At 41.2% G+C, this 27,199-nt stretch overlaps 1 protein-coding gene and 6 non-coding genes across 9 annotated transcripts; 4 read left to right on the forward strand and 3 right to left on the reverse strand.

Moving 5' to 3' along the window:
* Positions 1–1,316: 1,316 nt before the first annotated feature.
* On the reverse strand, positions 1,317–25,225 carry vac14 (vac14 homolog (S. cerevisiae)). 3 transcript variants are annotated; one of them, XM_047033971.1, is made up of 20 exons: positions 25,110–25,225; positions 24,569–24,693; positions 23,804–23,954; positions 23,243–23,410; positions 23,039–23,101; positions 21,982–22,089; positions 21,699–21,808; positions 19,505–19,626; positions 19,248–19,385; positions 18,875–19,012; positions 6,544–6,607; positions 5,424–5,568; positions 4,990–5,055; positions 4,678–4,813; positions 4,202–4,319; positions 3,797–3,971; positions 3,346–3,464; positions 3,104–3,183; positions 2,707–2,857; positions 1,317–2,529 (listed from the first exon to the last, which is right to left on the reverse strand). In XM_047033971.1, exons 2-20 carry the CDS (start codon positions 24,670–24,672, stop codon positions 2,358–2,360), a joined length of 2,328 nt encoding a protein of 775 aa, XP_046889927.1. In that variant the 5' UTR covers positions 24,673–24,693; positions 25,110–25,225; the 3' UTR covers positions 1,317–2,357. The 3 variants fall into 3 exon arrangements, with proteins under 3 accessions (XP_046889927.1, XP_046889925.1, XP_046889926.1); XM_047033969.1 differs by having other exon boundaries at positions 24,569–24,865; XM_047033970.1 differs by having other exon boundaries at positions 24,791–25,225.
* Positions 7,766–7,836, forward strand: trnag-gcc. The gene has a single exon. It is a non-coding gene; the product is annotated as a tRNA-Gly (tRNA).
* On the reverse strand, positions 8,266–8,348 carry trnal-cag. The gene has a single exon. It is a non-coding gene; the product is annotated as a tRNA-Leu (tRNA).
* Positions 9,122–9,192, reverse strand: trnag-gcc. Its single transcript has one exon. It is a non-coding gene; the product is annotated as a tRNA-Gly (tRNA).
* Positions 10,845–10,916, forward strand: trnad-guc. The gene has a single exon. It is a non-coding gene; the product is annotated as a tRNA-Asp (tRNA).
* Positions 14,460–14,530, forward strand: trnag-gcc. The gene has a single exon. It is a non-coding gene; the product is annotated as a tRNA-Gly (tRNA).
* trnag-gcc lies at positions 14,767–14,837 on the forward strand. Its single transcript has one exon. It is a non-coding gene; the product is annotated as a tRNA-Gly (tRNA).
* Positions 25,226–27,199: the final 1,974 nt, after the last annotated feature.

Below are 27,199 nucleotides of genomic sequence, written 5' to 3' on the forward strand. Positions count from 1 at the left end.
TGGACAGATGTGACCCAAGTCACATCTACCCAATCACCTGCTTATTTAAAAAAAAAAACAAATGTCTCTTATGTACCAATTAGGGTCTTTATTTTGTTCGCGCTGAATTACATTTAAAATAATAGAAAACAGTCCATCCAATCCGGGGCCCCTGCACACGTGGGGCGTAGGCTGCAGCCCACGCAAATCTGGGCATTAATCTGCGCCTGTGGGCGGGTTTGCAGGTTCTCCGACCTTGCCTTAAAAAAATCAGGCACTGCCAAGGTTTTTTCTCTGTATCAGGACCAAGGCATGGAGGAGCTGCCCTGAGCCTTTTATGAGGTAGAGAAGTTGAGATGGCTGGCTGAGAAGGGGAAATAAATGAGAATAATGAGTGTATAAAAATAATGCACTAATAATAATGGTGTGTAATTAGTAATGTGCACATAATCTTGCGTAAATAATAGTGGTGTAAATAATGATGTAAAAGAATGGTGTCAACAGTTTTTTGCCTTTTAAATAGTAAATAGTTTTTTTGTTTTTTTTTGTTTAGTTTTTTTGCTTTTAATCTTGAGACTTAATACACTATAAAACAAAGTTCAGATTTCAGCACGAGTCTTGGATTTATTGGTATCGTCCAGGGGTGTCCAATCCTGGTCCTCGAGGGCCACTGTCCGGCATGTTTTAGATGTTTCCCTGCTCCAGCACAGCTGTTTCAAATGAATGGGTCGTTATCAAGCTCTGTGGAATCCGGGTAATGACCATTCATTTGAATCAGGTGTGCTGGAGCAGGGAAACATCTAAAACATGCAGGACAGCGGGCCTCGAGGACCAGGATTGGCCAGAACACAGAAAAACATAAACAACTATGGATGCCAAAAGTTTCGTATTTTGATTGACTTGATATTTTATAAATTACTTAAATGTGAACATAAAACATACCAGCACTTAAAATGAATCAGCCTTCGGGAATTGAACCTGTCTGACAAAGAACAGTCACATGAGATTTTTTTTACATATCCACGATCTTCGAGAGGTCGTCAGAATATTACATCCGTAGTGGTATAGGACTACCATTGAGAATGAATGGGAAACCTTTTAGGGAGTTTTCGGCATTTCGGGCCATGTCGAGCCCATGCCCGGCCCGGCCACACCCTCCTCATTGAGATTCCAGGATGAAGAAGTCGAGAATCAAATAATAACCATCCTCAACAGAGTATATTCGTTGACAGTACACTTTAAAGTATGAGACAGACTTACGAAACACAGAAAAAATTGGTTGTGTGTGACACTGGCACCACAGACACTAAAATAAATAGACATTGGAATAGACACAGTCAGTTTTCAACATGGTCCACTTTATTTGAGATTACTCCTAACTCCTTAGTTTTTCTACACAAGGCATTACAGGAAGCAGATGAGGGAAGAAATGAGAGACTACAAGCTGGCTGCACAGCAGCCACTGAGGGAGTTGACTGGCTGCTCAGATGCACAATGAGTTCATGGATTTTGTTTCAATCTAAAGAGGCCTCCTTCTCTCCTACTGTCATTGGAAAGACATCGGTCTGTTGTTACTGACCGGCCAAGCTGTGTTGAGGAGCATGTTTTCAAGTGGTTAAGTTCAGAGCTTCTTTACCTTAAGGAGAGGACAAACAATTCTGTAAGCTTTACCTTGCACTGCACTTACAGGAAGGTGGGATAGTGAGGGATGGGTGAAATAAAAGATATGGAAAGAGGCTTGAATTTAAGGGAGGGAGGGGAGAGAGGACAGGCAGATAGAAGCTAAGACCACAATGGAATTTAAAGATACATTAATATGAAGCCGAGACAGGGTAACCACAAGTTTGCCGTTGTTAGGGGCAGCATCTCTTCTTTTCTTTAGCTAATATGGTTCAACAACTTTGTTGCAGATGTCAAGGTTCTCTGATCTACATTTAAGAAGAAGCAGGGCTATTTCAAGGCTAGAGTGCCAGGATAAACATACAGGTGTGCATGCTGTGCAATTGCAGCAGTTGTGTGTGTCTTAATGTGCGCACATTTACACAACTCAGTATCTCATTAACAACATCTCAAACACAAAGCACTTGAAAAAGAAAGAAAAAAAAGAAAAAACAACTGCCGTAAATGTAAAAGAAAAAAAGAACACAATTGAACATCCTTCAAAGTAGAGTATGCCTGAAACCTGTTGTAGAAAATAGAGCTTCCCTCTCCTGTCCTGCCTATGCAAGCCAGTGCCCTACAACTTGGTTTCTATAACTTGAGTATGTGTTTGTGTCCCGATCTGCATGCGTTGGAATGGGGAGGGGGGGCGGGCGGGCGGCTCTCAACCGAGTAACTCACACCCCGGCCTCAGGGGCTCAGGGTTGGTGTTGATGACATCATAGCAGTTTCCTGTCGCCTTGTTCTGCCCGCCCCGATCGCTGGTGTCGGACCTCCAAGTGTTTGCTCTGGACGCGGTCAAAGTGTTGCAGCAGCTCTCTGTAGTCCATGTGGGCCTGCTGCGCACGCTTGGACATTACTGGCTTGGCTTCAACATATTTTGACTCATCCCTACAGACACAGACAGACATTAATTCATTTAGGTAATTTAGCAGCCTTTAAACGCCCGTCATGAAAATGTGAGGAAGGGTGTTGACTCTATTAGGACTGTTTCGTTTAGCCAATGTGTCTTGTCTTATTCAGGACTAACACAGTATATCAGACCAAGTGCTTGTGTGTTGTACGTACACGCTCCTCATGAGTTCGGGGTTGGGGACGCAGCGCAGACGATGGGAGAGCAGCTGGAAGGCCTGGCTCTGGGGCAGGAGCATCAGGAGGCCGTACAGAGCCTTGATCAGGTAGGGGTTGTTCTCCACGTCGAGCAGCTGCAGACGCAGGTCTGGGCCAGGGTGAGAAGGGGGGGGTGAACGTCAGGATTAGGGGACTTACACAGGGATAACACAGTTAAACGTAAATGTCCATAGGGGGATGTCCTAATGGCATCAATGACAGCTTGAGGCATTACACACCAGTGAACGCCACATTCTTTTTAACGTGGACCAAGGCATCTGTGCGTTGTGTGTTTGTGCGTTGTGTGTTTGGTAGAGATTTAAAAGAAAAGGGTATGTGCGACAGTAAGACTCACAGGTGAAAATGGGGCTTTCTATCAGCTGCACCAGCTTATCCACCTCCATTAGGAAATCAACAGTCACCTCTAGGTCTCCACTACACACACCACTGTCAAGGAACACTGCATGGTCTACATCTACTTAAACATGGGTGAAATTAGATTTAACATAATAAAGGGGAAAATACAAACAGTCACAGAAGGATTTTTTTCTTAAAGGAATTTGGAAACATGTTAGGAGTCCAGACGAGGAAGGATACAACTTCTGGATAAGATCATAAGCGTGTTTATAGTTCTGTGTCAGGAAGCAGAGGGAAACCGTGGCAACAGGGTTGTGACACCAGGAACGGTACAGACAGCAGAACAACGCACAGCTCTCCTGCAGGGGGCGACACTCACAACATCACTACACACATCAAACATCTTAAAAGGCCGGGTAGGTACATTTAGCAAAACTAGCAATTTTGGCTTGAGTTTGAAAGTAATCCAAACGAAAATATCCCACCCCCTCCTTTCAAACACAGCCTGACTACTGGAGGAAAACAGTTAAACAGCCCGTCCAATCAGTGCATTCGGTCCGAACGCAATGGTTTAATAAACACATTGTCAATAATTATGGACACTGTTGAGGCCGGCATTGAGGGAAATCCCGCAATCCCATATTGGTAATGTACATAGTTGCACCACTCTGGGCAGGGTGTGTGTGGTGACCTGTGTGCGCAGGTCCTTGAGCTGGTTGCGTAGCTGGAAGAGCTCGGCTGAGGTGAGCAGGATGGTGTTGAGGGTCTGCACCATGGTGGAGGCAAACTTCAGGTCCTCCTCCTTCAGCAAGATGTCAGCCATGGAATGGAAGATGTTCTCGGCGTGCAGCAGAAGGCACAGCTGCCTGGAGAGACCGAAAGGTAGATCATTTATGCAGTCACACACACAACTTCTTGTGTTGTGAGGATAACTGATAAGTACTTAAATTACAAAGGAGTAGTCAGATTGGATAAAAGTGTCTGCTAATTGAACACATTACTATTGATCATTTCATTACAATGCAAGACCCCTTTCAGAACCCACTCAGCTAACTTCACATTCAGTGTGTGGTGATGTCTCGTTGTGCGTATCTACCTGATGATGAAGGCGCCTCGGTTCTCCAGCAGCTTCCTCTCCAAACTGAAGCGCTTCAGCAGGTTGATCATGAACTTGTAAAAGTAGGAGTTCATGCTGGGGGTGGAGGGAGAAGAGTCTGCAGAACAGGGAAGAAGGCGGACATGGCTCAAGTTATCATTTCTAACTCTGTGATGCCAATCCCTCAGATGCCAATGTAGCTGCTTCATTTTTGGTACACAGAAAATGTCAAATTTGTTACTTGTGTTGACATATCATTTCATATAAACATAATCTTTAGTGATAAAGTAACATTTTAAAATTGGCTGTGTAGGCTGTCTTGGGATTCAAACCAGCAATCTTTCTGTTGAGATGATGCACATGTGCACACAGGCCGCCCTGGAGACCCGTATCAGTCCACTACCCTTTTAATCAGTCTGTTTTAAAAGGATCCAGACTGTTTCCTTTCTTGCTTGCGACCCAGTCTCTCTACTCCCCTGTTGGCTGCTGCCCAGCCTTGCCCCCTCCTGGAACCTGCAGCTCCAGTTTGCTGTCACATGACCCTGTCACGTCGGTCTGGCCGGCAGGAGAAGAGGCAATCTCTGCCAGCACCTCCAGATCTTTCAGAATCACCTGGGGACGAGGTCCGGTAGCATAAAGAACATTGTGTAAGGGGGCATTCCAATGAAAAAGTCATTAAGTAATCAAAACAATATTTGAAGTAAAATTGAGAGTTGTAAAAAGCAACCCACAAAACAAATCAGAGCCTCAGAGCTTTGCACTCAAATGGTCTGTTGTACTGTACTAACCTCATCAGACTCATCGGAGAGAGTCTTCAGCAACATGGGAAACAGGCTGTCTGTATGCCGGAACATCTACATTGTAAAAACAGACAGATGGATGAAATTGAGAAATGCTTGTTCTGTCCATGCCACAACTTATCAAACAAGGGGTTGTATAGGAGGTGTGAAGGATTATCTTACAGAGTATATCATTATAAACTACATTTTTGCTATGATAATATTCAAAAGTAATCCAATCACAGAAAAAGAACATTGTAGAATAACAAGCAGGCACACATTTGAACACAGTCCAGTGGAGAAACTGGCATTCCCCTTACAATGACTAGAGCTATTAACCTTGAGGTGGTAGTTACTATTTAGACACTAACCCTGAAGTAGTAGAAATAATATCAAGACATACTAACCCTGAGGTGGTAGAGATTATATCAGGAGATGCTAACCTTGCGTGGTGTCTTGATGTACAGGTGGTAGAGCCATTTTAGCACAGAAATACGGGTCATCATGCCAGTTGAAGAATCATGCAGGTGTCTGTCCAACACCTGGACAATACCATCCAGGTCCAGACTGACCTGGGAGCGCTCCACACTGGGGGGAGATGGAGGGAGGAAGAGAGAGAAACGGATAGGACAGAAAGAGAATGTGGGAAGGAGAGAGAGAAGAATCGACAAAGCCGGGTCGGTGTACTGATCGTTTAAGCAAATGATCCATGCCGAGAGGAACTTTATTTGAAGGTTTACATATGACTCTATTTCCTGTCTGGGGGAAATTGAGTAGAGTTGGGTCAGACCCATCTGAAGTCATCATAAATCAACAAAAATGTCCAGTTAATGTGGGATTCAGGTGTAGTGTTGACCTTGGCTAGGTATGAGTCACCATCTGTCAGTTACATGGATGTATCTGCAGGCCCGAAGTTGAAGCTGTATTAGGATAGCTGTATTACATTTCATTTATATTTGATTTATGAGGAGTGATAATTTGCGGTCAGTTAAGGGCAGTATGCAGAAACTTGGGAAGCAGTGAAACATGGTCTGGTAATGTCCTCTCATTTGGAATGGAAAAACCATAATTTACTAAATTAAATACAAAATATAAAAGCTTATGTCGGGAAACCCCTTCAGCCCTCAAGGTAGATAGGACTCTGCCATCTCACTTCACAAAGGCACCACACAACACTGGGGAAGCATACTAGAGGGGCAATTAGCACTAGGATAGTAATCTATGAGCAGTAGGGTAGGGCTTTAACCGTTAACATCTATGTAGTACTTATGAGAGAGTTGGAGATGGACAGTGGTACTCGTCAAACCCTGGCGAGGGGTCACCGTGGCAACAGTGGAGCGATATAAGGGCTTTTGTAGCATCTTTCTTGGCCTCAAAGGGAAAAAACAGCCCCAAAAATAAGTTAATTGCTTGATATCCAACTAATGGGTTCATTCAAAAGGAATACATCTTGAATGCTAGCTTACATACTTACTGACATAAAAAGGTCAGTTCACAAATGAGTGCCAAACCTGACATTGACAAAGGCCGGACAATGACAAATCTGATTAAGCAAATACTTACCTTGTAGGAGTAAAGAAGCAGATGTTACTAAAACCAACAGACTCCTGTGACGCGTTTAACACATCTGAAACCAGACAGGAAAGATACAAAATAAAAATCCTCGGCTAATTCTAGTAAAATGCTCTAGCGGACACCTACATGATGAAATGTACAAATAACATATTGGCATACACTTTGTCCTAAATGCCAGAACTGAAATGGGAAAAGGGGCTTTTATGCTTTGTGCACCATTATCATGGAATGTTGAGCAGGATGTTGCATAATGATTTAAAACTCAAAGAACTGATACCACTTACTGCTTTTAAATTTAAAATAAAATTAATAGAGGCAGGTTCCCAAAAATGTAAATGTTTTAAATGAACCAGGTTATGTAACTGACTCTTAACTTTTAGTTATTTTTTTACTTGTCTCTATCTGTGTTCTTTTGTCTGTAACAATGTGTTTTTATGTTGCTGCCTGTCTTGGCCTAGCCTGACGTTGTCATACTTATAATTCTAGTCAGAATTTGAGTCTGATACCGCTCCGTTGGGCTGTGAGTATGAGGGGTGTTTCAACCAAACCCGTAAAAAAATGCCTCTTCCCTCAATTGGATAGCCCTACAACCAATCAGAGCAACATAGTATGTTGTTTGTTGAAAACAAATTCAACCCAAGCGCTCTTTTGATTACGTTACTGTTGATCATCTGTCCATCATCGTATAAAGCCCGCCCTGACAATTTGATTGGTCAGAACAGCTCTTGTTCGGACATAGTTTTCTCCCGAACGACCCAACTTCCAAATTTTTGTGTGGGCAGGGTTAAGTTTGACTGGCACCCAGGCTAGTCTTGACCAGGTCTCCCTTGAAAATGTTTTTAAAATCTCAATGGGACTCTCTTGGTTAAATAAATAAATATAATAATAAATAAAACAACAAAACATAGACATGCATTGGCCATGCATTTGATCCAATCCAAAAGCCGAAATCCAATCAAATCACTTCTGAACAACTGGCCCCTGTGGAGTGTAAAAGTACGTCTCGAATTTCATTCTTATAATTTGTATGTTTGATTGGGACTGCAGCTGCCCTTTCCAGGACGTGCAGGGTGCTTAAAACCTGAACCGTCACAAATGAGCTTGGATCGGTCCTCAAATGCACCAAAATGTGCTATCCTAGTGGCCTTCTAAGCTGCCCTACATGCGTTTCTGTTTAAAAAACTGAAATGCTACCTATTTAGACATCTGAGCATTGGTGGTTCAGTGGTAGAATTCTCGCCTGCCACGCGGGAGGCCCGGGTTCGATTCCCGGCCAATGCATGAGACATTTTTGTTTTCAATCTCTAAATGACAGGAATCTGAAACAGAATACCAATACCATTTTGATCATCACACTAACTGCAGACAAATTATGGCTACATTATCATTTGTATTAATGTGTTTGTTGTAAATTATGCTTTATTTTATGATGTGCATAAGTGACTAGAAAATATTAGGTTGAACAAATACTTCAGAGATGACAGAGAACTTTAATTGTGATCTGAGAAATGTGGGGACCAAAGCCACTGTGAAGAACTGTCATCTCCAGCTGCATCATGGGCACTCGTTCTATAATTCCACACATTTTTGTGTGTCAACAACATCATCGCAGGCACTGTGCCCTATCTATAATTCCAGGAATTGTGTGTGCCACCCATTTTATCACCTACACTGTGCACTATTTATGGTTTTGTAGTTAAAGAAAATAACTGTCAGAAGTGGGATTCGAACCCACGCCTCCAGAGGAGACTGCGACCTGAACGCAGCGCCTTAGACCGCTCGGCCATCCTGACTGGTTCTGCATCTTGACAAAATACTGAATAGGTTGCTGACTAAGTGGTGACATGAACCCTGTTTACGTCTCTGAGTATTTAGGAATCTAAGGATTGGTGGTTCAGTGGTAGAATTCTGCTATGCAGCAGGCCTTGGTTTGGTGAAGGATTTATGTCAGGATGTCCGATAACTCCATAGTAATGGCTGTAGTTGTACTAGTTGAAGGTAATTAGCCAACTTATAGGTAACTAGTAGCCAGAGCCATTAAAAAAAGAGAGTTGCAACACTACCATAGAATTAAATTGTAATTGACTAATGCATGTCATGGGCTGACCAATAGTCCCAAATGTTGTATGGTTCAACGCCATTCATTTTCAGTATTTCCGAAGCACGTTAGTTGATAAGCTTATCAGGGTTGCAACTCTTTTTCTATGTCTCAATTTATAGGGTGAATTCAGGTAACTGGGACATTTTTTGCATGCATTTTCTCATCGGAGCTTCCTGATTAACTAGTGCTCTGACCCTTTCTGTGACACCACACCATCACGTTTTGTGATTTCAGTCACATAACCTTCATGCTAAACCTAGAGTCAAAATTCAGTGGACTATACATTGTCATAGCAGAGAAGAAAACGCCCTGGAGTTTAGGTGTCCCACATTACATTACCCAATGTCCCAGATTACCTGAATTCACCCTAGTTTAGCAGTTGATGTCCGTATTTCCCCAGTTACAATTGTTACTACAGCTATGTTTATGTGGTATATCCACAAATCAAGTTTAAAAAAAGTCTCATGCATTGGCCGGGAATCGAACCCGGGCCTCCCGCGTGGCAGGCGAGAATTCTACCACTGAACCACCAATGCTCAGATGCTCCACCTCTCAACAATGTCGATTTTCATGCATCATTCTTACCGTGGGGTAATTTCCCAACTATAGGTGCAGGAAATAAATATATAATTATGTATTTATGTCAATGGACATTAAACGTTTAAATTGTCATCAACTATACGATTCAAAGAGAAACTGTCTCTTTCCCAAGACACTGCTTTTAACCCTTGATGCAGTTTATAGAAAATACTGTTGCATTTACATTTAGTCATTTAGCAGACGCTCTTATCCAGAGCGACTTACAGTTAGTACAGGGACATTCCCCCCGAGGCAAGTAGGGTGAAGTGCCTTGCCCAAGGACACAACGTCATTTGGCACAGCGGGGAATCGATCCGTTGATTGGAAAACTACATTATATGAACAGACATGCTGTTTGTGTGCCTTTACAGTTTTTCACAATTGCTAAAACACAAAACCTTATTCTCTGAATCAAATGTTCAGTGGCTTAAACCCATTCGTCGAATCAGACAAATGGATTTACTCTTTTGGCAAAACTCTAAACACATTCTCAGTCACTAAAAACATTTGCACTGTGATGCACTTGTGCTGCACTTGTCCTGCAAAATTGTAAACAAAGGCAGCAAACAGTAAACACAACTACAACACAGTTGTCATCAGTAAAACACAATGACTCAAACATTTTCACACTTGGTGGTTTAAGAAAATGTCAAATTTCCGCGTGGTGTCCGTATACGAGAATAGTTCAACATCAACCAGCAATTTTTACTGTAAATGTTTGCCTTCCAGCATACAGCCCTTTTCTCAACCCAATTGAAGAGTTTTTCTCTGCGTGGCAGTGGAAGGTCTATGACCAAAATCCATATACCATATACAAAGTTTTGATGGTTACTGTAAGATTTTATTTTTTGCTAAACTGTATAGACATAAACAACACTTTCTTTACATACAACTACATGCCCTGGATGGTGTGTTCTAAATTTGTTGGTGTTGTGTCTAATGATTGCTCCATACTGTTTATATGTTGATTTGCTGTGTTTATGATCTGAAAGCATTGTTTGATTTTGACAACCTGTAATCAAAATCAAACAATGCTTTCAGATCAATGATCTGTGTTGACGCGTTTGAGGTAAAACGCGTCACAAAGCAAGGGAATCAACAGAAGAGAGCCCAGGCAGATAAACAGTGGGCTGATGTCTGAGTTTTTGGTCTTTATGTTTTTAGTTTATTGTAGAAAGACCTTAAAATAAGGTTCATCATCAAAAATGTTCACCAATGATTTAAACATCAATACATACTGTTGTTATGTATTCGTTATTATGCTATGATTTTACTGGACCACTTGAGATCAAAGTGGGCAGTATGTGGCCCCTTAACTAAAATGAGTTTGACACCCCTGGGTTAAATGGTTTAGGGGCGAGTGTTTTGATTTTGTCAGAATATTCAGAGGTTTTGGGAATTGAGTTTGAAGATTTGTTTTTGTGTTTACAGGTTTGAGAAAATGGTGACTTGTTTCAAGATAATTTTTTTTACAATTGTGAAAAACTGTAAAATGTAATTTTATGTTTATTTATATGTACTAATATATAGTAATATATATATATAATATATAATATATATATATATTTACTTACAAATAATAGCTTAACATTTTATCATTCCTAACAGCTCCTCGTTAGTATAGTGGTCAGTATCCCCGCCTGTCACGCGGGAGACCGGGGTTCAATTCCCCGACGGGGAGAGCTACTTTTTTATTTTCCGTACTTTAGTACTGTAGGGTAGGGTTAGGGTTGGGTTGTAACAACATTTATACATTTTTATAAATCCACTAATCTAACGATTATTAGAACGATTAATTGACTAATCGTCAAGACAATGTCATTCACTATCTTAGCTGTATTAACAAGTAACTTAGTAACTGACAAAGCATTCTGCCTAAAATATCCTTTTGTCACACGAATATGGAATAAAGGTGAGTGTGGTTTAATTTGGGGATAAACTATACATTTCCTAAGTCACAACATTTCCTCTCTCATCCCTTCTAATGTTACGATAATCAAAACTGTCCCGACTTCTTATCCTAGATCGCTTTCATTTATGCAAACCATCACTTTACTGCAATAATAATTTTTTGTTTTTCTCTTATTTCCATTCACTAATAAAAGATTTAACACTAAGTGCATTCCAGTTGCAGCTACTCATAATTCTGTTATAAAAATGGTCGCACACGCAGTACGTACTGTCTAACTCTGTCTGTGGACATGTTGCTACGGTGTTAGAAGGCCTGTCTGTGGACATGTTGCTACGGTGTCAGTAGTAGGGTGACCAGAAGCATGACCCTGAAAAGGAGGACACTTGGGTCCAAAAAGGAGGACAAAGGGTCAAAAAGGAGGACAATCCCCAACAGTTGTTGGGGGAGGGGGGGCATCAGTATTAAACTAAGACAATAACATTAGTCATTTTAGTAGGCCTAGGTCAACATTTGTATTTTAATACAAATTCAATACAAGTGCACTGATTTTCTGTTGTCTTTGGTGAGACAAGTTTAGTTAAAAGATAAATAAGAAAATAAGACAGTAACATTCCCCAAACAATTTCAATTGTACTAGAAATAAAAATATATAATATGGTCAGCTCACTAGCGGTTGTTTTATCATCCGCTGTTGTAGTGCCCCGCAGAACTAGCATTATCCTTGTGCCGTTGCGTAGTGCAGGCATGCCGCTCTAAAGCCCCTTTCCCCCTACTAATCAACGTCTATATCAATGCAACAGAGCTTACAGAAGGCATGATATTGATCTTTGCTGCTCTTGATGGCAAAGTGGAGTTCTGAACTCCATGTAGGTTTGAAGGAGGTCTTTCTTTTTGGCATCTGAAAGCCTACACGAGTGGTAAATTGCGACGGTGGGCAGGAAGGGTAAAAAAGGAGGACAAAAGGGCGAAAAGGAGGACATGCAACAGTGGTCCGGACAAAGGGCTGGAAAACTGGACTGTCCAGATGAAATCCGGACGTCTGGTCACCCTAGTTAGTAGGCCTGTCTGTGGACATGTTGCTATGGTGTTAGTAGGCCTGTCTGTGGACATGTTGCTATGGTGTTAGTAGGCCTGTCTGTGGACATGTTGCTATGGTGTTAGTAGGCCTGTCTGTGGACATGTTGCTACAGTGTTTGAAGGCCTGTCTGTTGACATGTTGCTGCGGTGTTAGTAGGCCTGTCTGTAGACATGTTTCTACGGTGTTAGTAGGCCTGTCTGTAGACATGTTGCTATGGTGTTAGTAGGCCTGTCTGTGGACATGTTGCTATGGTGTTAGTAGGCCTGTCTGTGGACATGTTGCTATGGTGTTAGTAGGCCTGTCTGTGGACATGATGCTATGGTGTTAGTAGGCCTGTCTGTGGACATGTTGCTACAGTGTTTGAAGGCCTGTCTGTGAGGTGAGATAACCCTTACCTTCTCAATGTAATGCCTACAATAAACCTTACCTTCTCAATGTAATGCCTATAATAAAAGCAGTTATAGCCTAAATCAAATGGCATAAAGTACAAATATGACACAAAGGAGGTTGAGAGTAAGCAAGTAAAAAATAGGGGTGCCGTGGATGGAGAGAGATATGTTTAGGGGTGCCGTGAGCCAGAAAAGTTTGGGAACCACTGCCTTAGATAACGACTAGGTGAATTTCCAATAGTAGAATTAGTGCAGATTTAGTTTCGCTAGTAGTCTGTGCCAATGCTAGAATCATTACTGAGTATATGTTGGTTTGAAGATCAGATGGAATAAAAGGCCTTGTGTTGTCACGGCCCGTATCAGATTCAAGACCCTGGTACTGACCTTCCGAGCAGTGAACGGGACTGTACACGACTACATCAAGTCTTTCCTGCAGCCTTACACCCCCACCCGCCACCTACGGTCTTCTTCAGACAACCGCCTAGTGGTCCCACCGCTCAAGACCGCCCCATCCCAACACAAGCTCTTCTCCTGTCTGGCCCCCCAGTGGTGGAATCAACTCCCCACCTCCATCAGAGACACGTCTTTCCACCTTCAAGAAAAGGCTCAAGACGCACTTGTTCCAGAAGTACAACAGTACTTAGGAATGGTTTTGCTTGACCCGATTGTTAGTTTCCTCAAGGATCACAATGACTCTTGCTTGTGGTTAGTGCTAACTGAGTAAAAACAAAAAAATACTCGCTGTGATATATTGTTTTAATAGTGCTTGTTTTTCCACAGGTACACTTGCACTTATAGCGGTTCATGTTGTTTAAATTGTAACTTGTTTAACTACATCCTCTTATGGTTCTTTCCTACATGCTCTTATGGTTCTTATTTTGGTTGTTCACAATATGTGCTTCATGTTTTTGGCTACTCGCAATGTTTTGGGTTCTTGTTGTTGATCTTGTTGTTATTATCAGTGATCTATGCACTTTGTAAAGCTCTCTCTTGGAAGTTGCTTTGGATAAAAGCGTCTGCTAAATGAATAAATGTAAATGTTGTACAATGACAAACTTTCGGACTTTGACTTTTATTTAATTTTGATAAAAAATAATAATAATTGTATATGCGGCAACACAGAAAGTCCCACAGTTGTCCCCCCCAATGTTTGATTGACTATTTCGCCCTTGACTGTAGGAGTCTCATTGTTAGTTAGCTATTCTGTAATGATCAAACCATTTTAAAGACAACAGATGGCCAACTTCTTGTCTAAAGGGTTTAATATAAACAATTCTTTCGTAAAAACTACTTTGGAAGCACAAAGAGCAAATATCCTACTCACCCAGGCGCTGTACATGTTTGGATTACAATACAATCTTTGTTTATATGAATAAAGACTCCATTCATCAAAATGAAAGGGTTGAGATCTAATATCTTAAAGTAGAAAAAACCGCACTCTGGCTTAGGCCGAAACGCGTCTGTCATCTTAATAAACTGGTCAAAAAAAGAAACGAGCAAGCTTGAGAGTGCGGTTTTTTCTACTTTAAGTTACTAGTTTTTTTTCACTCGCACACAAAATCACCTTTTATTTATTTTGGAAGCAGAGCGCGCCTATCCTTAGTAATACTTGAGATCTAATATAACTGCAGGACCATGCAATCATCCCAACCAGCTTTACACAAAGATACCAGCTCTGTTTCTAACTCCTCCCTAAAAAAATACACTGAAGACAATTCCCCTTTTCCAACAACCACCCCTCCTCCTACCTCTCCTCCTTTCCCACGACTACTGCTCCTCACTCCTTCTTAGTTACTTCTTCCCACTTATTTTGAATTCGCCAGGGTAAAAATATCAGGAATCTAAGCATTGGTGGTTCAGTGGTAGAATTCTCGCCTGCCACGCGGGAGGCCCGGGTTCGATTCCCGGCCAATGCATGATACTCTTTTTTTTCAACACTTGTTTTGTGAATATCACTCAAAATACATAACCATAACTGTAATAAGAATTGTATTGAGAGGGTACCATTTTTAGAGAAATTGCAAATTGTGCGAGTGGACACCCCAGCAGTCTCCAGCTGCAGGGTTTCCCACGACTACTGCTCCTCACTCCTTCATAGTTACTTCTTTCCACTTATTTTGAACTCGCCAGGATAAAAATTTCAAGAATCTAGGCATTGGTGGTTCAGTGGTAGAATTCTCGCCTGCCACGCGGGAGGCCCGGGTTCGATTCCCGGCCAATGCATGATACTCTTTTAAAACACTTGTTTTGTGAATATCACTCACAATACACAACCATAACTGTAATAACAATTGTAATAAGAGAGGGTAACATTTCTACAGAAATTGCAAATTGTGCGTGTGGACACCCCAGCAGTCTCCAGCTGCAGGGTTTCCTGCAGCACTTTTCAGTTAAGGCGGCAGCCTAAGCAACACATGCCTGCCGCCTTAACTACGTCGTAAAAAAAATAAATCCATTCCTGCCCCCCAACAGCAAACCCCACCCTACCACCTTAACTAACACATTTTCTGCAGGAAACCTTGCCAGCTGTATACTCAAATCAACTGCCAAACTATTAGTTAGTTGTCAACTTTTACTAGATAGCCGGAACACACACAACTAGCTACATAAAAGAAATGTATTGGAGCCCTGGCCTCCTGGGTGGTGGGAATTCTATCACTGAATTCACATTGAATGCTATTTTATATCTTACTACAGACACATTACTATGGAGGCAATGGTCTTTATGTAGCCTTAAATAAATTCCATAATCTGAACATAAAAGTATTGTCAGAAGTGGGATTTGAACCCACACCTCCAAAGGAGACTGCGACCTGAACGCAGCGCCTTAGACTGCTCGGCCATCCATCCACACTGGGGAACCTGAAGACAAAGGTTGGACATACCTAATGGGTACTTGCATTAGTCTATAGCAATTATTGCAATATATAACATCCCGGGTTCCATTCCCGGCCAATGCAAGATGTTCATCTAATTTGCATCAATTGACTCTACATGCTACACACACTGTGTCCCAAATTGAACCTCTAATGACTTAAAAAACACCCCTAAAGCCGACTACCACTTTCAACAAGACAGGTTTTGACCAGATTAATTCCTCTGATTTGAGCTTTAACCCCTCTCACTTCTAGTGTTAACATGTCAAAAAAAAAAATCATAAATATATATATATATATTATTATATATCTGTTTATATCTATATCTCTGCTGTATTTTTTTTTCAAAATCCCACTGGGAAAAGCTAATTTAAGGCTATTTTGAGTTTCTTGCATTCCAAGGCTGAGATTCTCTATTGTATCAGCAGATGTTTCAAGGGCTCCCGTTTGCGAGTCTTCTGTTATTCAGACAAAGTTGAATATATAACGTATAAATATATATATCTATATATAATATATATAGATCTCTGCTTGCTGTCCCATTTATCCTGCTCTCTAATGTTTGCTCCCTGAACAATAAATTGGACTGTGGCTTGTGCACATCAACACGAAATGGGGCTAAAACTCTATGCTAGTTTCTATATATATACCTAATATGTATAGTTTATGTATAGAATATACACATGTGCCAAATGATAACAATAATTTTATTATATGACGTACATTTGTGTGTAGACATTGGTATAAGCACAATTCTTATGTCCCATTATTTTAGAGCGGCCACAATAATTTACGATTGCAAATAAGCTGTTTTGCAAAGCAGATAAACGTAACTAATAAAAGCATTTTTGCATGTACTCAAACATGGGTTTAACGAATCATTAGCCGATAAAATCACCAATGAAAATTAACAATCAATGTATGTAAGGCAAATTGGTGGATACTAAAACTATAGTTTGCGATCAGTAGGTCTATAGAAAGAGCTATTGAAATTGTCTCAAACATTCAAGGCCCTGATAGATCCAGCTATCCTGGCAAAAAAGTTATTCTTTATTTACTGACAGGGTACGGTCCAAGTATTGCAAAAATGAGAGAAGTGTAGCCTATTAGTCTGAAGCTTCTAAGCTAGAAGCTACGATCTCTGCTTGCTGTCCCGTTTATCCTGCTCTCTAATGTTTGCTCCCTGAACAATAAATTGGACTGTGGCTTGTGCACATCAACACGAAATTAGGCTAAAACTCTATGCTAGTTTCTATAGGCTACTGCTCTCTAGGGGTGGAACGGTACATGTATTCGTACCGAACCGTACGGTACGGGCATCACGGTTCGGCTCGTGAAATTGCACGGAGAATACACGGTATAAAAATTAATAAAACTCGCGTGCAAATTAATTAATGTAATGCGGAACTACTGTAAGATATTCGTGTTCTTTAGGGACAATCTGTAGCCCCGCCTTAGCTCTGAAACTGATTGGCACCGCCACCTGTGTAGCCGAGCTGTTCCTGAGTGAGTCAGAGATAGCTAGCAGCAGCAGCACTAAAGACGTAGCCTATGCAACGCTAGTGCTAAATATGAATGTTCGTAGTGTAAGTATAGCGAAAAATAGCCTCAACTTTCCTAGACTTTTAGCTGCGGTACTAATGCTGAGGGCTCGCTAATATTGCTGTCTTACTAGAACGTGCATTTAGTCTAGCAGACGCTTTTATCCAGAGCGTAGTATCTATGAGTTGTTGCTAACGTGTGCTGATGTTGTACACACCTAATAAATTCCAAATTTCCAGGCCTCTCTAGTTTCTACTCTGCCACGACCTTCTGTAGCTTCTCAGCTAGGTGAGTGCTTGTGTGCTGCTCATACAGGGGCCGTGTGTAAAGAACTGACGCTTTCATTTCCCAATCAGTCAATAAAATGAGCAGTCACCGTGTTGTAGCTTTCGGTAGCACGAGAAGTCCAACCATCAGTCGTTAGTGAAACGGAGGGTGCAGCTGACAACTCGCGCTCCATCAACGTCTGTGTTTTGTTTATATATGTAAGGGACCAGGGCCGGCGTTGCTGCTACTGTATTCCTGCCTGTGTTTGCGCTGTTGCTCAGCTAGTAGCCTATCGTGTCGTGGTGTAGGAGGACTGATCGACAAGCGCATCATACATTTAGCTAAGACTTGCATGTACAGTAGGTAGTCTGGAGCCCTGCTTCTGCATTTTTGTTTTGCTTTTCCCCCCATTGTACCGAACTCGTACCAAACTTTTTTATTATAGCCTGTAGTCCTGACAGAGCAATCGCATCAAAGTCCGTTTTCATTGAACCAAACCTGCCAAGTGTGAACACACCCTTAGATGCAGACTATTTTATTTACCACTGCTCTAATCTTCCCCCAACTCTGCTAGGCTACTAAAACCACATCTCTGTTATGCTATTCACCGCACACAGTAAGCTAAATGAAATGTAGGGCTGTCCACACTCAGTCGACTAGTCGATTTTCTGGTCGATATGCTCTTGGTCAACTAAGATTTTTTTGTGGTATGGCAGCATTTCATTAAAGTACATTTACAAAGTACAGGGTACTAGAAAAACTTTGAATGCAAACTCTGGCAACAACGGTTTATTTTTCATAGTTTGACGTCGAATATTATGTAGCCTACCACCTGTAAAACTTAAGTTGGCCTAGCCCTACTTCGCTCATGCTAAGGCGCTGGGTTAAAAAATGAATATACCTATTATAAGAATCACATCCAAATCGAATGACATTATCTTCTCCGGCCAAGACAACAAAATCTTTCTCTGTTGCACCGTTCCCCACTCAGCTTCTACGTAAGTTTGCATGCTGCAAGTTTTCAGGCTGTGATACGCGTGCTCTGATGATTTGCATGTTAAACAAACAATATTTTTAATTTGTGGTACATTTTAAGAGATACTAAATACCATCGGCATTCGGTTACAACAGGACTGGTGATACGAGTCTTATTATTAGTAGGCTATTAGCGGCTGAATCTGCAATGTCCAGCAGCCATTGAGTCAGATCGGGAAACTGTTTGTAAGGTTTCTTTTCGGGGAAAAAAAGGTGTTTCAAATTTCGATAAGTCGATTTTCAGACGTTTTAGTCGAGTCTTGGTCGACCAAAGAAAATCTTAGTTGGGGACAGCCCTAATGAAACGTATTCTTGAGTTGTAAGTAAGCCTATCAGAATGGAATGCTTGAAATGTTGGGTAAGTGGAATAGAAACAACGCAATCGATACCAAGACGAACATTTGGACACAGACGTTGTTTATGTAGTCCAAATATTGAGGAATCCTTAGGGGTGGGAAAATAATAATAATATATATGAGAGAGAACAATGGTTTGTGCTGGCCCAAGGCAAGCACACCCCAATTAGAGAAAAACACTCACCGTTGCCGTCTGCCTCTGTCTTGGGTGGGCTGTCCTGTTTCGGAGGAGTGCTTACTCCTTCCTCTTCATCTTCATCATCCTCTGGGGTCACCAGCTTCATCAGACTGTGGTTGCAGGCACTGGCAGCTTCCTTGGTGCCTGGACAGAAGTGGTTAAGAACCACAACCTGAATCATATGCAATGAGTGATAACACTGCTCTGAAACCATCTAAACCCGAAAACTGAAAAGCCTCAAATGTTTGTTGCAGCCCATGTTGTACCTAAAAAAGTATAAATTCAATTAAAAATACTGTTTTTACTCCTCCGCATTACAACCTCCAGCAGCTAATATGGAGTATGTGAATGGAGAGAAATGTCTGAGAGAGAAGGATACTCTTCTTGCGGTCGTCGTAGGAGAGGCAGGGGAGAACAGCAGTCAGGATGCCAGAGGAGTAGGGCAAAACCACCCTGCCTGCCAGCTGAATGAACTCCCTCATCCATGTCATAGCTGTCAGCTGGATCAGGTCATTGGCTAGGGAAGAGGGAAAGGCAAGGGCATAAGACCAATGAGTAACAGTATGAGCAAAAGTAGCAGACAGAAAGATACACAATGTCATTGTGGGTGACTACTACCATGAAAGCGGCCCTTACTTAGTTTGGACTCATCAGACACCTGGCAGTGGATGACCAGGATGTTGGCCATCTCTGCAAACTTCACGCTGGAGGGAGTTTTCTTGATCTCCTTCAGGAACTCCCCCAACACCACCTCACACCTGTGTGGGGTAGAGACAGGGTCGGACTGGGAATTATCAAACCGACGACGGAACTGTTTAAAGTAAGAAGCCGCGCCCGCCACACCAGCCTAGCTGGCTAGCTAGTTTGCTAGCTTGCCTGCCACGGACAACATTTCGAAGAATGACAAGACACCTAAACAAACTCATAGCTGTCAAAATACCTTACCAACAACTCACACTTACTGGCATTGATAGACTGATTCCATTATCTGCCTGTTGCCGGACTTGTCACTTTTAAGCCAAGTTATCGCCATTTATTTTGGCCAGCCAACTTATTTACATCGATTAGGCCCTCTGGTTGAATTAGAGAAGATCGACGGTTAGCCAGACAGCTAGCTCTAGCATTACTGTAAGAGCTAAATTTGTTAGTTGAAGTAGTTATCTCTTGCTACATGGTTTGTGGCAATTCATTTCATCCCACGATAAATACTTTTAGAAACAATGTCAATACCACTAGATACCTTAATTTAACTCAATTTAATAAAGCAACTGAAACTGCAAAAATAAATAAATAACACGGTAGATAAAATTGTCAACACTGGTTGTTGTTATTAACTTCACTGTGTCCAATCCCGACCGGTTTTTAGCTAACATTCTGATAAAATGCCACTTCAAATATTTAATAAAAAGATTGTAACACGTTTTCAGCTGATTTACTGATTTCACGTTAAGCTTTAACTTCTTACCTTTCGAGCTAAATATTGTTAAACATTTTTGAGTTAGCTTATCCTTTACTACAGCCGGTAAAAAGACGCTGGCGCGGGTACATTAGCCGTGTGCTACCCTTGTCCAAACCCGACCGCACTTATCCTCATAGTAAACACTTGCCGCTGCTGTTTTTACGGGGATATTAACTTGATCCAGGGTCACCAAACTGACCATAATGCTGTCAATATATCCGGGGACAATAAGATATCACGCTTCAACATCTCCAAACTATGCGATAAAATGTCAATTTGACTGTTTACCATCACCTGCTGGATGTTTTGTTGAACTCTTCTCATGTCAAAAGAGTCGCCCGAGCGTCGCCCGAGTGGTAGCTAGCTAGCCTCACGCAACACCTTGTTTTCTCACGCTGAGAAGGGATAAAGGCATACAGAGGTTAGTTTTCTGCCGAGTTGAGAGCTGTCTCGAGTTATAGCCTACTGAGTTAAAGCTGGGTTAGGTAAGTTTTGCAACGCTGACTATTTTAGCTTCTGTTTGACACGATTCAAACCAAAATATACTAAACCCTCTCTTCAAAGCGACTCCCTCAAAACTACAGTATTGAGTGCAGGGCCAGAGTGCGTGCAGGTAGTTAGGCAGACAGACAGGTAGCCGGTCCAATCATCAGTCTCGGAACAGTCTTAATGATTCCTAGTGTTTATTACAGTCCTGCGACGCCCACAGATGACCTTTAGATGTATTGGTTGCTATTAAGATGTGACGTTTATTTAGGCAAATATGACAAAATCTACTTTTTAAACACGAGATACCCTGCCTTCAAATGCCACCTACCAGCCAATCAGGAACACCAGCAGCTGGTTTTATGTGCATAGTTATGGTTTGTGAAAGGCCTCAAAGGATAGAGAATTCAAATGGCCACCACAACACTTAACTATAAATGCACAAACGAGGTATATTCCAGTACACAGCTACTACACCTGTTACAGCCTTGTAGGGCTCCTGTACTGCATCATACATCACACAACATTGTACAGTACTACATCATACACCTTGTTTGTGTATCAATTTGAATTAGGATTTGGTGGTCATTTGAACTTATTTTAAAGGCTTTTCACAAAAACCAGCTCACCACATAAAACATAGTTGGTTGTTTTAAATACATAACACAAAACATACATGTTTGTCTGTTTTGTGGGACAGAGGGAAGGATGTTGTTTAAGCTTCAACCAATCAGTGTTCTATTGAATCTGCCAGATATTGTTTGTATGATATGATTTTTTTTACAATTAGGAAAGTGTTCCCTCAGGAATGTTATCGTGGTCATACAAGTTGTTGGTCTGTGCACATAAAAGACAAGAATAGAGAAATAGATGGCAGTATCTTACGTCCTTCGAATCTCCTTGCCGTTGTCTCCGAGGATCTGGAAAAGGCCATCCAGGATCTCAGGAAGGTAATCCAGCAGGTTGATGTCTGGGACAGACTCTAGAACCAGGATCTAGACATGGGAGAGATGACCAGCCAGGGATTAAAAGGACTAGCAGAGCTGAGAAACATGCTTTCTTCTTCGAACGCAACCACAGTCATATCTCTATACAAACTTGAGATCGGATTAGATACAAACACAGAACATTTTGTTTATTTTGTAATTCCAGTCTTGTATGTTCTTACCCAGGAGATGATGAACTGGCGAGCGTACTGGTTGTTGGAGTAGATCCTCTCACGCAGCAGAGGCACGAAGGCCACCAAGTCAAACTTGTTACTCTCTGTCACAATGTCCTGGAAACAAACATGGATTCAACAGCACAAGATGTTCAAATATTAAAAGATTCAAAAGGTCTAATGTGTATTAGGTAAGAAAACCCATAATCGCAAATTAATAAATTGCAATGCAATTCGGAGACAATTTTGTTCCTGATATCTCACAGCTTTGTAAAACAGGAATATTTGCTACATGACACAGCTAATTTTGTGTAACTAATTTATAGCTATGTAACCAGTAGGTATCACAGACTGTTAGATAATCTTCTGTCTTATCTAGCTGCCCACTCAAGCTTTATCTAGTTCCACACAAATCAACATACTGTACAAAGACCATGAAAAAGTCCAGTTAAATGGTCTCACTTTACCAATGCTTTTCACAATGAATGAATGTGCATATTAAAGTTTGTGTGTGAATATGATGAATAATGTACTGTATATAAACACATTATTGTATATGTAGGTGTGTAGTGTTTGTGTTCCTGTAATTGGTACTTCCTTGCAGCTATAACTAAACAGTAATCCAGATCCCTTTTATTCCAGCGAGGATAATAATGTTGACAAGTGGCCAATTCAGGACTACTCTAATTGCCAAAAACTTTTCATTTATAATTTTTTCTACACATTGTAGAGCATTCCTTCTCCCAGACCATGCAGGCCCAGATAATATATTGACATAGCACTTTCCAGTACAGTTCTATTCTAGACCCTGTGCTAGATGAAAGACCATCAGATTTTGCTTCAGTAGGATATAGCAGATGAGATATTCAGTGTTTTGAATCGTAGGACTTGATCAACATACATAAAATCACATGTAAGTCACTGAGGTGCATTGATTTGCTTCACAGCTGGCACAATTGAGTGACTTATCTGTAGTTCTTTTTGTTTTGTCTGTAACTTCATCAGACCTGGATCAATTACTATTTGCAAATACTGTCAATCAGCCCTGCTGGTTCAGATAGCTCACCTTCAAGAGTCTGTCGAGGAGCTCCGAGCCACTCTTCACGTTGGGATCTGGGTCAGCCGCCAACTGGAAGACGACAACGAAAACAATCAAGATAATCATCATCTTCAAAAGATGTCGCGTAGAGCTCACGTCAGCTAAATGAACAAAATGTAAATGTAATATATACAACACACACGCCTCTATAGATCTATTGACAACATTCACCTTGCTAAGTCCATCAAAGAGCACGTTGAAGTGAGGCAGCACAGCCCCTCTGGCCACCTTCACTATGTTGTAGAGAGCCTCGCAGGCGTAGTAGCGCAGACGGCTGTCTGAGTCATTGAAACATGTGAGCACTGGCTCAATCAGCTCCTTCAGGTACAGCCCCGAGTCCTGCACACACACACAAACACGTTTACATGTGAAAATAGCAAGTAAACTCACTACACTAAACACACAAACAACACACGTTGGACGGGAGGGTATACACACAAAAAAACATAAAAATGCACATTCAGGCCCATTTCTTCTGATGTGAAGCTGTGAATGTGTCACAGGTGTCATTGCATTGCTTGTCAGCAAGCGTTTCTTCCCTCTGTCGCCCACCCCTAGTTCAAACTCAGGGCACTCAGTTTACGCATGCAACGAGCTCCTCTCATAAACAACGCTTTTACCAGCTAAACCACCGAAAAGCTAGCTTTAGTGTGGATGGGCAGTGTTTATACTGAGACGTGAGTTTAACCAATTCAACTTGGTTACACCTGAATGGGACTGAGACGGGCCTACCTTGCCCAGGGCGATTGAGCAGGCTGCCAGGCCAATGAGCCCTCCCTTGCGGCTGTGAGGGTGCTGGGACAGGGCAAACTCAGAGGCCAGGATCTGGATAACATGTCTGATCTGAGTAGAGTTATTCTGCGCCACAAACTCTCTCACCAGCCTGGGGAAAGAAACAAGACAGCCAGAGCTGTTTAGGAGAACTACCCTAAATTAATGCAAGTTGATCATGTTCTTTTTTACTGACATTCTGGGTGGAATGTTACATATAAAATTGAGTATATACACAGGTAGAGAAGAGGTGGTTAGACAGTAATTGACAACAGGCCCCACGCAAATCAACCTCATATGACTAGACAAGAATGGCACCTAAATACCGAAACAGAAACTGTTCCAGGCAGAAATGCAACCTAAGATTCGCATTTAGCAACCCATTCACGGAGAGGGTGAACAAAGTAGCTTCCCCTTCACAGAATTTCTGGGCATTACTGTTAGCATAGAACATTATGTCATGGCAGATGGTCACATGAGTTCTCAGGAGATAAGAGTTCTGTCCACCCATGCAATCTCCGGGTATGGAACTTGACGACATGTTCATGTTTAATGGAAAGTCATCCTTGTAGGAGTTTTAAAATAACAACCAAAGACTTTGTAGCAGATAGTAATTTGACATAAACAGGACAGCATAGGTGACAGGCAGTATGGTCCTTTCAAATCTACACACAAAAAACCTTTTCAGCTTTCAACTTAATCAAATGCGCAAGAGACAAGACTTACTTTTCTATCTCGAGTGCAGCAACCTTCCTCTTTTCGTATAGTTTGTCATTCAGAGCTCTAACGATGTTGGGTGTCAAAGGCGAAAAGTCCTTTTCGGTGTTCATTATCAAATGGATGCGGGTGATCTATGTGAGAATGAGCTCAGGTACAGAAGTACTCTTCACAATGTCAATTGGAAAGAACTTGTGCAAGGAAATGTTAGAGAGTGCTAAATTGTTTTACCTAAAGTTTGTATAGTTTAAATGTTTTGATATATTCGTAGAGGAACTGCATCATTCAGATGTTGGCAACATCCATCTATTCGCGTTCGACACAAAGTGAAACAATAGCTACTCAACACCTAAACATATCAACACGTGCACTTGAGGATTTATTAACTAATGGTTGGATGCTGTTACAAAGCCAACGATTATTTTAGATAGCGAATAGCTCGGGTTACAAAATATTATTCACTTAACTATAAACTAACATCCTGGATTTAGCTTTAAACTAGCGTGTTATTTTAACCTATTTATAAAATGCCTTTTGGAATTGGAGTAACCTGTGACAAGAGCGCGTGGATGAGATGTTGTTCTAGTCTCGAGGAGAGGATAAAGACAATATATCAATGCCTTGATCATGTAGCCATATTTCCCGGCTCACATGATTTCCTTGTCGGGTAGCATAGTCAAACACCGAGCTTGCGATCCGGGCTGCGTTCACTGACTCTACGTATCGTTTTGTGAAAATGGATAAACGTTTTGCAACCTAGGTCGCAGCTTGGCGTGGCCCAAAACTTACCTTTCAGAGGTTATCTAAAGACCAAATTTGCAAAAGAAAGGAAATGAAAAATAATAATATGTTAGTTGATTAACATCCGAGCGTTGGTCAACGGTTTAAGTTGGAGCATTTGCCATATGTTGAACGCAGCTCTGTTTTGAGGTGACGCTCAAATAAGGAGGGGGCGGTTAAAACCATCTGATCACACACACTCAAAGGGCTAATGTATGAGTATGTTCTAGTGATTTTGGTGGAATCTGAAAGAAAAGTGCAAATTTACTTTGAATACACAAACAGCTAACTATTAAAGATAAAGGTCACTGTACTATACTTCGAACCACTCTCCTGTATATGAGGTGCCCTGATTTGCTTACTATAAACGTTCACTCAAACTATAAGTGTATTTGTCATGCATACGTGTATACATTACATTACATTTATGCATTTAGCAGACGATTTTATCCAAAGCGACTTCCAAGAGAGAGCTTTATAAAAGAGCATAGGTCACTGATCATAAAAACGAGGTAGTCCCAAACATTGCAAGCAGCCAAAACATGAAGCATACATTGTGAAAAAACTAAACAAGTGCCAAAAGGGAAGACCCATAAGAACATGCAGTTATACAAGTTACAAATTAAAACAACATGAACCACAAAAAAAAAGTGCAGGACTGTACCTGTAGAAGAACAATCAACAGTAAAATATTTCAAGACTTAACTTCGTTATAACTAACCTACAAGAGCAACAAGTCACTCAATAAGAGTCATTGTGATCCTGGAGGAAACTAACAACAGGTCCAGTCAAGCATTCTTAAGTGCCGTTGTACTCCCGGAACAAGTGCGTCTTGAGCCTTTTCTTGAAGGTGGGGAGACAGTCATGTCTCCCACATGTGTATACTCCATGCACACTCATTATGTTAACACTTCTTACACGAACAACTCTGAATCACTCACACACGAGAAACAGACACATATTGTTTACTACAGTGTCACACATAATGTTTCACATACATGTATGTATAGAGCATGGCATGCATACAACTGAAAAACGTATCCATTGCATGTGTTTCACATACTTGTTTTATAAGATACTGGGCTCTCAAGTCTCATGCATTTCAACAATTTCTCACCCTGAGAAGTAAGGGATAACTTGTCCCGCTATACCAGGGGTCCCCAAACTTTTGTCTGCGAGGGCCAGATCATCTTCTTTTCTTTAATGAGGGGCCGGCTTGGAACAGAAAATTACTTGGGCCGGAGTAACTACCAGTATTATTGTGGAGATTTTATTATGATTTGAAATGTATTTATTATGCTAGATTAGTTTATTACTATGTTATGCACTATACATTCGTACATATCAAAGGATATATACAGCCTATTAAAACAGTATTATTAATATTGTAAATAACTTTTTTCATATTCATTGCTATTGAAATCAAACATCTACTTAAAACGTTTTTTTTTTTTTTTACTGGCATTTTTAAGAGGGCCGGTCCAAATGCGTTGGCGGGTAATTTGGGGACCCCTGCGCTATACTATTAATGAACGAGGGCGAGGCACATGCTAGTCGAGATGATAGTTGTCTCGAGTTTTACAGAGTTAAATGCCAATCAAAAAACATCACCATCACGCCCCTGTTGGCCGGAGTTTTTCATGTTTTAACCCAAACGTTGAGAGGTATGGTAATCTCACGCCAATTTTTTTGAATACAATTTTAGAGCCCTGAGAAAGGTATACAGCTCAAAATGTAGTTACACAACAGTTGAGTTACACATCTCCAACCATAATATTACTTGGGCAAATCTACATCTCGCTTTCATTGATTAACTAGAAGTTTCTGAACAACCAATCGTTGTGATATGTAGGCTACCTT

The sequence above is a fragment of the Hypomesus transpacificus genome, chromosome 14 (assembly GCF_021917145.1).
Source record: "Hypomesus transpacificus isolate Combined female chromosome 14, fHypTra1, whole genome shotgun sequence".
NCBI lineage: Eukaryota > Metazoa > Chordata > Actinopteri > Osmeriformes > Osmeridae > Hypomesus > Hypomesus transpacificus.

What these genes read in the sequence shown, in the direction of transcription:
- vac14 (XM_047033971.1), bottom strand. Translation starts at nt 24,672, where the DNA reads ATGAACACCGAAAAGGACTTTTCGCCTTTGACACCCAACATCGTTAGA. An exon ending in GTCTGATGAGTCCAAACTAA is followed by an intron (nt 19,386 to 19,504) that starts GTAAGGGCCGCT and finishes CCTCTTCCCTAG; the next exon opens with CCAATGACCTGATCCAGCTG. An exon ending in GGCTGGGCAGCAGCCAACAG is followed by an intron (nt 4,320 to 4,677) that starts GGGAGTAGAGAG and finishes CCTGTTCTGCAG; the next exon opens with ACTCTTCTCCCTCCACCCCC.